Below are 10,959 nucleotides of genomic sequence, written 5' to 3'. Positions count from 1 at the left end.
GATTGGGTGTTTTCTGCTATCTTCTCTTCCAAATTGCTCATTCGATCCTCTGCTTCATCTAATCTACTGTCGATTCCTTTTAATATATTCTTTATTTCAATTATTGTATTCTTCATTTCTAACTGGTTCATTTTTGTTTTCTATCTCCATTTTTATGTCTTCTATCTCTTTGTTGAAGTTCTCACTGAGTGCACCAACTCTTTTAACTTTTGCCTACCCGCTGGGTGAAAATGGTATCTCATTGTTTTAATTTGCATTTATTTGCTCACTAGTGAGGCCAAACATTAGATATCACATTTACTTCCTTTTATAAATGTCTTCACAGCTTTTGTTATTTTTTCTATTTGAAATTTTCAAATTTATTATAGGAGCCTTTTGATATAATGAGCATTAACTTTTGCATATTGTGTATATTGCAAATATTTCTCCCAATTGTGTCTATAATTTTGTTCCTATGTTATATAATGGTTTCCATTTTTATGTAGTTAAATCTGTCAGCATTTTATTTTTATGGCTCTGGTGTTTGTGTAAAGGTTCGTTTGGCCTTCTTTACTTCAGAATTAGAAAAGTATTTTTTTCCAGTACTTTCCAATTCATTTACATTTAGATGTTTAATCTCTCTGGACTTTATTTTTGCATATGATGTCTCCCTTAGAAAATAGTCCTAGTTTATCTCTTTGGCCCAGGACAACTGCCTGGCGCAACTCCAGGGGCCCAGCCATTGATTTCTATGTAAATTGTGCTTACAAGCAGATAGTTTTACTGACTGTGGATTTTTGCCTTCACATGTCCTTCTGACTCTGCATAGCTTTCTTAATTGTCAACCATTCTCCAGACCTCACGTTGACCTCTTTGCCTATCTGAGACTTCATGTAAAGTACCACTTGACATTTGCTTGCCTGGTGTGTCTGGTCTTTGCTACCCAGAGTCACAGATGTCTTCAAGGCCTAGCTTCCTGAGCCTTTGATCCCCAGCTCAAAACTTTTAATTTTCTGTTTTCTCTGGATTCTGTCTTGTTGCCTTGTACCTGAATTGACCCACTATGGTGAACTGCCATTTGTTGAATGGTCTGCCTGATTTTCCTTTTTGGTTTTCTTCTCTGTTCCTGAGTAGTATATGCCTCAACTGTGTGGTCCAGTCTCTGGGATACTGTCCCCCAGCCTGATCTCAGCACCTGGAATTCTGTCTTATTTGGGAGAGAAAAGCAAACATCGTGGAAATGTAGCAGTTTCACTTTTGGTAGATATTTTAAAAGTTTATTGATATTTTCATTTATTTTAAATAATACTTAATGACTTTCCAATTTAGGTAGTTGAGAAATCTGCAAATGTCATTTTCTTTAAAGTCATATGAAAACCCAAAGAGTTTTGGTTCTGAGAATATCATGCAATAAGAACCAAAGACATTAATGGAAATAGGTATATGCCTTTTAACCACACCTTTTTGATAGCGATAGGTAGCTGGGATTTGAAGAAACTTCAAGTTGACCTTGCTTTTCTAGCTATTTGGAGTATAGCTAGTTTCTTTCTCAATTTAGGGTTAAAGATAATAAAATCAAAGCGTGGTATTACAGTTGCCTTATAAACATTTTCAAGTATATTTTCTTCCCAATAAAAGAATTCAGTGTCCTAAATATTCATGTCACAGTAAGATAAGATTAATATCAAAATAAATATAGAAACTGTAAACTAGAAGTCACAAGTTTTAAAAACTCAAATGGTTTCACTGTTAGTTTCATTATAAATGTTTGGTTTGTAGAAAATCAGTAGGTTGATTAGCGTCATGCTGCCAATTTTTAGGAAGGCTATAGTCAACATATTAAAATACTCTCCCTATTCTTCCTCTGTTTTGTTTTTGGAGGTGTGATATGAAAAGTAGTACAGAGAATAAAAAGGATAATCGTTCTTTTCACAATCCAGTTACACAAAAGAAATGCAAAGCGCTAAAGGTATGATCAGCTGTTCTCACACCTGTAACAATTATAGCAGCGAAAAACAGATGGTGAGTGCCCTTATATCGCTTGTTATTGGGTACATTAGCTTTTTTTGAGAGTGAAGGTTTTCTATCCAGAAATTCCTTTTCTACCCCAGCATGGTTCATTTCCACTAATCGGGTCACCTTCAGTTTGGACATCGGCTCTTCGATGAAGTCAAAGAAAAATCAAGGAAGTGGCTGAATAATAGAACGATTCAACTTATCATGCACCTGATGTGTCAGATCAGGTGTTACAGTGTTTTACATATTAAAGTCATAACAACCAGAGGTAGGGATTATCCCTATTTTAAAAAAGAAAGATGAAGCAAATTAATTTCCAAAATAAAGCTTGAACTTACTAGCAGAACCAGTGTTCTGTCTGAGGAATCTGATCCCAAAGCCTGTGCTCTTGCCTCTATGCTGGTTGTTCTCTAACTGGAGGATGCACAGAATCACCTGAAAGGCTTGTTAAAACATAACTTCCTGGGTCCTACCTTTGAGATTCGAATTTAGTAGATCTCGTTTGGGACAAGAATTTGCATTTGTAACAAATTCCTAAGTGATATTGTTGCTGCTAGTTTGGGGATCACACTGTGAGTACCACGGCTCTATACTGTTTTGCATCAGAACATGTCTTATAGATATTACTTCTATTCCATAGGACAAATAGGGATAAAGGAACAAGTGAATGGACACTTTGTGTGGAAACAATCATACAAATTGAGTCATTCTACAATATAACTGACCTGGTCCTTTCAAAATATCATGGAAACAATTTAGGGATTTATTCTAAATTAAAAGATATTAAAGAGCCATAGCAACTAAATGCAATTATGAATCAGACTGGATTGTGGTTTGAAAAAGCAGCTATGGAAGCCATCTTGGAACAACTGGGAAAATTTGAATATAGATGAAATATTCAATACTATAAAGTTATTTTTCTTAGGTGTGATAATGGCATTATGGCTATATAGGAGAACATTATTTTTAAATGTACAGGCTAAATTATTTAGGAGTGAAACATCATGATGTTTGCTACTGAAGTATTTAAATGATTTGGCAATATTTTTATGTTTCCAGTTCACATAAGGCAAAGCCTCATACGGAGGTTTGGTGAATATGGAAGAATATTATTTTTGAATACATGGGCATATACAGGTGTTTAATATTCTTTCAGCTTTTTCTATGTAGAAAATTTCATAATCAAAAATCGAGGGAAAAGTCTTGATTTTTGCTCTCTTTTTTTCTCTTGCTCATTCTTGAACAATAACTTAATTGATTGTAGAATTCTTGGTTGACTATTACTTTTCCTTAGCATTTTAATGTTATAAGAGCATTGTTTTCTGACTTCCAAAATTGCAGTTGGGGAGTTTGTTGTGAATCTATAAATTATTCTTTTGTAGGTAAATTTACAGTTTCTCTCTGACTATTTTAAGATCATTTTGTTTTTGGCGTGGATTTTTGTTTTGTTGTTATCTTTTATGTCTTTGGATTAATTCTGACTGGTGAATCTAAGGATTCATATTATCTATGAAAATTGAAAAATTCCCAGCCATTATTACTTCAAAGATCACCTTTTCTCAATTTCTCTACCTTTTTCCTTTAGGATTATTAAACTTATATTGAACCTTATCTTTCTAATGTCTCCTTGTATCAACAGCTGATTAATATTTTCTATCTCTTGCTCTCTCTATATTCATTCTGGGTAATTTCTTCAAAACTTTTCCAATTTAATATTTCCCCTTTGTTTCTAGAAAATCTATTCTTAAGTGCATTTTCATTTTCAAAGGTATGTTTGCAAAGTCATGAGGAAAGGCTTTTGTCTTTGTATCTTGTTTTTAATCCCTCTTTGTGATGCCTGGTGGTATAGCAGCCACCTTGTAACCATAAAGCACACTAAGAATAGTAGAACAAAAAAATTGCTGTATCCTTGAACCCTTGATGATGTCAATGAACTTAACACTAACCCTGGGCACCTTACCTTTGTACTCTTCACTACATGAGAAAAGTAAATCTCTATTTGCTTAAGTCACTATAGTTGGATTTCAGTTACATATAAAAAATTAATTCCAACTAATGAAACACCTGAAGATATTCAAATTATATTTGCATATAATGACCAAGATACTAACAATGCTTTTTTCTAGGTAGAGAAATTGCAGATGATCTTTATTTTTTCTTAATACTTTGTTCATAGTATCAAAAACTTATAGTTTTAATTAGTGAAATTGTCCAGTGATAGTGGTATAATAACAACTGTAGCTTTTTTACTGATCCCTTTATACTGTGCTAGATACTGGGATAAAGATTTCAGTATAATATCTCATTATTATCACACTACCTCATTGAATTTAATATATATAAATAAAGATAAAAATTACATATTTCTTTAATAAAATTAGAAAATATTTATTTCACTATGCAGGTACTTTTTTTTTTTTTTAGGCAAGGCAACCCTTGGTTGACCTCACAGATTGCAAAGACCTTGTCAATTTACAATCTCCTATTTTTTATTTTTTATTTTTTATGCCTACAGCACCTGGTCTTCCTAGGTGGTCTTCCATCCAAATACTACCCAGGCCTGACCCTGCTTAGCTTCTGAGATCAGACAGGATCAGGCTTGTTCAGGGTAGCATGGCCATAGACTGGTACTTAGCTTATTATAAATTACAGTTATTATTATCAAATTACTCAAAAGTTTGAGAAGTTTTAATCTCATTTTTTGCTTTTTTTCAAAATACCTGAGGGTACTTTCAGGGCTGGTTTTTGCTTAACTGGTGATCTAGGATTCCATGAGGCATCTACTTTTCTTCTGAATGATATTGATTGAACAATATGAGCCTTTCTGTGGTTAAAAATGGTAATCATTGATCTTCTTTCTTTTTCTGTAACTTCTGATAAATGCAAAAAAGAATGTTATTGGATAGCATTATAAATATATATGCAGAATGATTCAAAACAGAATTGAACAAATTCAAAAATATATTTACCTGAATTATGTTATATGTGAACATCCTATCAAAACTAATTTGTGAAGAGCTATCACAGTTACTTCCATAATCTTACAAGTGCTTGATATATGCCCCTAAGGTCACAGGCACAGATCAATTCTAATGCCTCCCAGACTCTTTCTAACACATCACCAGGGATGAATAAAATTACAACTATGATACATCCTTCATTTCCTCAAGGCTATGAGGAAGAAGAGGTATGAACATAAGGTTTTGATATATTCTCATCAAAAAGGTACTCAGTAATAAATTATTTAGAATGTTTAAACCTAGGGATAGAAAGATAAGTAGAAAGATGAGTAATAAAGCACTTTGGAAGCACAGGCCTCCAAAAATGTAAAATGTAATGCATTGAAGTTGATCGTTTTTGTGGTTTATATGAATCAGACATGCTAGCTTATTTACAGCATCTAAAGATGTATTCATTAAAAAGTTACCATTGATGATATAAGTTTTAATACATTTACAGAATTTCAAAGAATATGATTTTTAGAACTTAAATAGACCTTAAAAAATTTAGTCCAATTCTCTCATTTTCAAAATAAGAAACCAAGATAGCAGGGGGTAAATGATTTGGCATTCAACACATTAATGTCAGTATCAGGACCAGAAGGAAGACTGATCCTCATGCTCGGTTAAGATGGCCTTTCCAGTACAGTGGTCAAGAAGCATAAATTGCTAAAGGAAGGAAAATTTCATAGAGCAAAAATTTCAAAACTAATTTAAAAACTTTCATTTCTTAAGAAATTTAGGTTCAGATTTCAGCATTTTGAAACCACTGAGTTATAAGACTGTCTCAAATGTTCCTCTACAAGAAAGAGGTCTTACGATTTCTGTCAAGCAACTCTACTCCTGGAAGGTGGTAGATTATATATAAACGATACAGGTTGTATTGGCAGAAAGGGTTTTGGTAGAGACCTGCAAAGAAAGAATTTAAATTAAGATGTCAGATTTCAAAATTAGTTTTACTTATCACTCAATAAAATATAGAAAATTACACGATTGATATAAAACACAGAGACATGTAAAGCTCTGCTTCACAGACCAAGCAAACCCTTCCTTATTCAGGGCAGTACTTTTCCTGTTAAATTCATTCATTCAACAAATATTTTCTGAGTGCTTGCTATCTATTAGGAACTGTGCTAAGTGCCGGGGACAGATCATTGACCGGAATATCTGCCACAAAAGAGAAAAGGTTTAACATGTCCACAAGTTAATTAGTAAAGGAAGAACTACATGTCAGCTCTATGGGGGTCTTGATGCTGGTATTTATTAAAGTACTTGTTCACTCGTTCTCTTCTTCAAGTGGTTACAGGTTGCCTGTGTGGAGATGGACGGAGATGTGGTGTATTGTTCTAATATAGTTTTCTTCCTCCACTTTGCACCATTGTGCATAGGTCAGAATAGGTAAATGCCAGCAGCAGCTTCAGATCTCAGCAGGAGCAGAGCTGAGTAGCTGTTGATGTCTGCCTCTGGCCAGGGATACCTGATGAACCATGCTGGCGAATATAGTGGCTGCAGATGGGAGGCACGTAGAATTTTGAAGAGATCCTGGCACTTCTGATGTCACATCCCTTAGGCATCAGCATGTAGGACATTTTAAAAAAACATTCAACTAGAAGTTGTGAGGGTTTTATTTTCACAGAAAAGGTAATATATTTTCCTTGTTCCTCCTTTTATAACATTAAACATGTTTTTTTTCAATACAATGTGAAAAAAAACTTTTATGATTTCCATAAAAGTTTTATTTTTCCAAAAGTTTATATTTCCATGGATTCTGCCTACATGCAATTTCTGGAAAATATATCTAGTGAGGAGAACCACTAGATGGCAGTAGCAGAAAGAGCTCCAGCTATTGTACAACTACCCTCTTTCAACAATGAGGCTCTTTTTATTGTACGTGTTAAATTTAAGAGTAGTGCTGTAGCTTTCGACTAAAATACAAACAGGCTTGATAAAAGCATGAAAATATTAAGCATTAGAAACCTAGGGAAAAACCTGATTCATATTTATGAAAATCAGTTTGGCTAAAGAAGATGGGGGTTTAAGAGACAACAAACAAGATAAAAACTGAAAAAGTTAATCATCTGGATGTTTTCTCTGTGTGTAATAAAAAAATTCTGATATTTTTTGGATAAGCAGAAAATTTTCTGGCTAATAAACTCATTACATATAGTTATTCCCTGTGGAAAACATGAGTTTTGGAGGGATTTACAGCAGGCAGTGGAAGACACCTGAGGAATCATGAACAAAAGAAAAGCATAAAAGAAAATGTAGAGCCAGGAGCAACAAAGAAATTTAAAAGAAAGGAAATATGTATTGGGGGAAATGAGAGGAAAATGAAATGGATATTTTTCAAGATTTTTTAAGTGAGGGCAAAACTGGTTTGAATTTTAATCTTAAAAGAAAGAATTTTTAAAGCAGTTACAAATAATTATAAGACAGAATAGAACAAATGCATATTAAACCAGTTATAAGGGCAGATTTAAAAATATCCGCAGGGATCAGGCATTGTAGTTTGGGCCAGAAAGAAAAGAGAAAAGGACACCCATTAAGGATATAAAAGCAAATACAATTGTTTTTAATGAGAGTTTAGGAAGGAGAATAAGTCACAAATTCTTTAGTGCAGAAGTCTGCTCTGTGGTTACTATCTTGGAGAATCACATCTGATAGATACCTCACAACCCTAGCATACATTATAGCCACTGGGAGTAGAGTGCCTCTGCATATGATATTAATGGAAAATGTACCAACATCTTTCAGTCAGTCACATTTATTTTTGGTATACCCTTTATATTCTCTTTCCCCTGTGAGAACATTACTATTTCATTTCTTTTCTTCACTTTTTCTCCTAATGCTTAGTTAACATCTTTATGTAAATTAAAAAACTTCTAGCTTCAGCTAAACAGAACACCAAATTGGGATTCACTACTATTATATTAGTTATTAAGAAGATGTCTCAATACTAAAAACCCCATGTGCTTATTATGGTTCAACATTCATTTCATTATGAAGTAAAATCTAAGTGACAGCAAATCTGAAAACTCGGCTATTAAGCCCAGCCTCTGCCTAAATTAACTTAAAAAAAAAAATAGGGAGAATTAAATAATTTGAAAGGCATTTCGTCTTTATTATTCTTCACTTTCTTCCTCACTCTTAAATTTTAGAAGGAAGCAATCTTATTTTTAACCGTCTTTTTTTTGCCTCCTTCTATACTACTAAGCATCTCACATTTTGGATTTATGAGTTTTGGATTGATGCTACTAAAATTACTATAAATTAAGTTTCTAAGATATGAAACTGGTTTCCTGTGTCTGAAAGTTCTGAAAGCGTTCCATGATGTATGGGTGCATTCCTTTGGAAACTGTGAAGCAAAATTGCTTATACTTTCACTTTCAATAGGTTAATACTATTTAATCCACCTTCCCTCTAGGCTACTTAAAGAGTACACCGCAGTGGCGCCAGCACTGTCTTGCTTATCTTAATTTGGGATTCTGAGTCTAAGCAATTTACATTTACCCAATAATATATCAAAATGTCTCTACTAGCTCACTGTACAAGCTTGAGTTACATGAGTCACATGTGTGAATCTACTTATTATTGAAACAGGAGAAGAAAAAAATATAGTCATCTAAATAATTGCTCCGGTTAATTTGTTTTATAAAACTTTGAAGCAAAATTTAAAATCATTTAAAGGAACCCCAATGTTTTTGAGACCACCTTTGAAGAACATCGATGTCATTAATAATGTACTAATATATTCATTTTAATAGATCAAGAAAATGATAGAGAGAAGCGTTAGCAATTATATTCTGTGCCTATACAGAACAGCTTGGGGAAGGAAGTTCAGATGTCAATGATCAGACACGAAGATTTCGAGATTTTGGCTCAAGATTACTTAGGAAGATCAGGATCTCCACGATTATCACCATCTTACTTCAACTAAAATCATTTCTGATTTTTAAAAGGCAAACTTGGACTGAAGCAGGGGATGAAGAGAATAGAGGGGTCAGAATATTCTCTTCTTCAGGACAAACAGCAGTGAAAGACCTAGTTGACTCTTTTTATTTGGGTGGCTTGTTCTGTTTCGTTGTTTCAGAGGGATGGTCCCACCTTGAGGGGCATTTCAGGTAAAGAGGCTCAAATAAAGAGCCATTGAGATCATAGTCCTACCCAGATTTCTTTGCATGCCTCTTCATTCTCTGGCTATTTGCAGTCTGCAGTGGACTGCAGCCCAATGAGGAATGGTAAAAAACATTTAAGAGCAGAACCTATAAAATATGGAGACCCTCTCTTGAAAGGGACACTCCTGATCTCCAGTGGTGAATCCTTATATCTCTGCCAGGAGCAAGTCTTAAAAATTACACAATGTAGAAGTTTTAGTATAGTTCTCCATAGTGGAGCTTAATGAAACAAAGAGAAAATTTGACAGAAATGAGGAGACTAAAAGTTGACGAGCGGGAAAGTGTTAAGTATTTCGTTGCTGTTGGTAGTGGTGGTGTTTTTTCTCTCTGTGCTGGGAAAGAGGCAGGGAGACTGAATGTCAGCGAAAGTCATCAGCCAGGACTTTGACAAATGTAGATCCTGATGTAGAGTTCGGAGGAGGGAAAGGCGGAGGAAAATGGAGCTGAGGAGGGTGTGGAAAGGTAGACTGCCTGGAGAGGAGAGGTGGGGCCCTCCTGACTCAGCCTGGAAGTCAGGAATTCTCATTTCCAGGACCTCACACTCTGCAGCTGGTTTTAGGCCTCCCTGCAGCTTCCAGCTATGTGTCTCCTGGGCAATCTCTTGGCAATTCTCCTCATAAATGCCAGTGGAGGGTGCAATGCTGAAATGGATTAGAGGTTTACCTCCAGGCAATTTTCTCACCCTCTGAAGAACTTGTAACTGAAATGGAATAATGATAACACTTTAGCATTTTACATGGTTTTACAACTTGAAAAGACAAAAAATTTAACATTTCAAAATACATGAACTTCTCATTTTAGTTAATGAGCTGAATCTAATCTGTGATTGCAAATGAGGCTCATAGAAATTTAATCTGAGGACATTACTGCACTATTTGTAGTCTAGCAAATGCAAACATTTTTTTCTATACAATTTCTTTGACCTAAATGGGGAAAAGTTTCAAAATGTGCATATTTGTTTCTCTAAATTTTCAGAAAATAATTTTTTTTTTTTTTTTTTTTTTTTTGTAATTCGACACAGCATGTTCTCCATTTCAAAAAATGATCCCACTACAGGATTCTCGGTTGGAACAATTATATAACTTGAATTACATCACTATGAGGTCACTTAAACTGCTGTGACAGGTAATAATATGGACATTAAACTACCAGGTTGACCTAACAGCCTTTCTAGTTTAAGGAAACTAGAAAAGGCACTCCTTCACAGCACTCAGGGCTGACAGGATTCTGGGTTCACATACACCCTTGACAGACAAGTGAGGGCATGGGGTGGATTTCAGACTCCCCTCATTTCTGGGGCAGGCACATAATCCTGTTGACTATGATCGGGGTGAATTTGATTGCTAACCTTTAAATTTTATATTGTAAAATAAGTTTGCTTAAATTATTGAGTTCTTAAATTTAGCAAATTATCTAATTAGTTTTGCATCAAGCCCCTTCAGCTCTCTAAGAAATTTTTGGCCTGAAAGTTATAAAAGCTCAAGTTCCATAAAGGTCCAGAGACTTTCCTGTTCACTTTTGTGTCCCCACCTAGTAGACTGTCACATAATAAATACATGATAAATATTTATTGAATGAATGAATAAATGATAGCCAAAAGAAGCAGGCATGAGTTTAAGTTTCAACAACACTCCTTAGTAGTTTGGTTAAAGCTCTGAGCCTTACATTTGTGCCATTAAAGAGGGAATAACTGTAATCATGTCATAAGATTGCTGTGAAAATTTAAATGAGAATATTGTAAGAAAGCATTTGCTCAACAGGGAAGATATTAAGATATGTTATAATGATTA

At 34.4% G+C, this 10,959-nt stretch overlaps 1 protein-coding gene and 1 pseudogene across 1 annotated transcript in view; both read right to left on the bottom strand.

Moving 5' to 3' along the window:
- Positions 1-10,959, bottom strand: part of LRRC72 (leucine rich repeat containing 72) — a 38,897-nt gene that overhangs the window by 6,594 nt on the left and 21,344 nt on the right. Inside the window, exons 6-7 of the mRNA XM_006912096.2 lie at positions 5,814-5,903; positions 4,716-4,868 (exon numbers count right to left, since the gene is read on the bottom strand). Of these exons, the coding sequence (XP_006912158.1) occupies positions 4,716-4,868; positions 5,814-5,903 (243 nt within the window). The remainder of the gene's footprint in view (positions 1-4,715; positions 4,869-5,813; positions 5,904-10,959) is intronic.
- Positions 4,502-4,620, bottom strand: LOC112479987 (annotated as a pseudogene).

The sequence above is a fragment of the Pteropus alecto genome, unplaced genomic scaffold (assembly GCF_000325575.1).
Source record: "Pteropus alecto unplaced genomic scaffold, ASM32557v1 scaffold21, whole genome shotgun sequence".
In the NCBI taxonomy this organism is placed as follows: Eukaryota; Metazoa; Chordata; class Mammalia; order Chiroptera; family Pteropodidae; genus Pteropus; species Pteropus alecto.
Note: the sequence above shows the minus strand (reverse complement) of the source record. Positions and strands in the feature narration are given on the sequence as shown.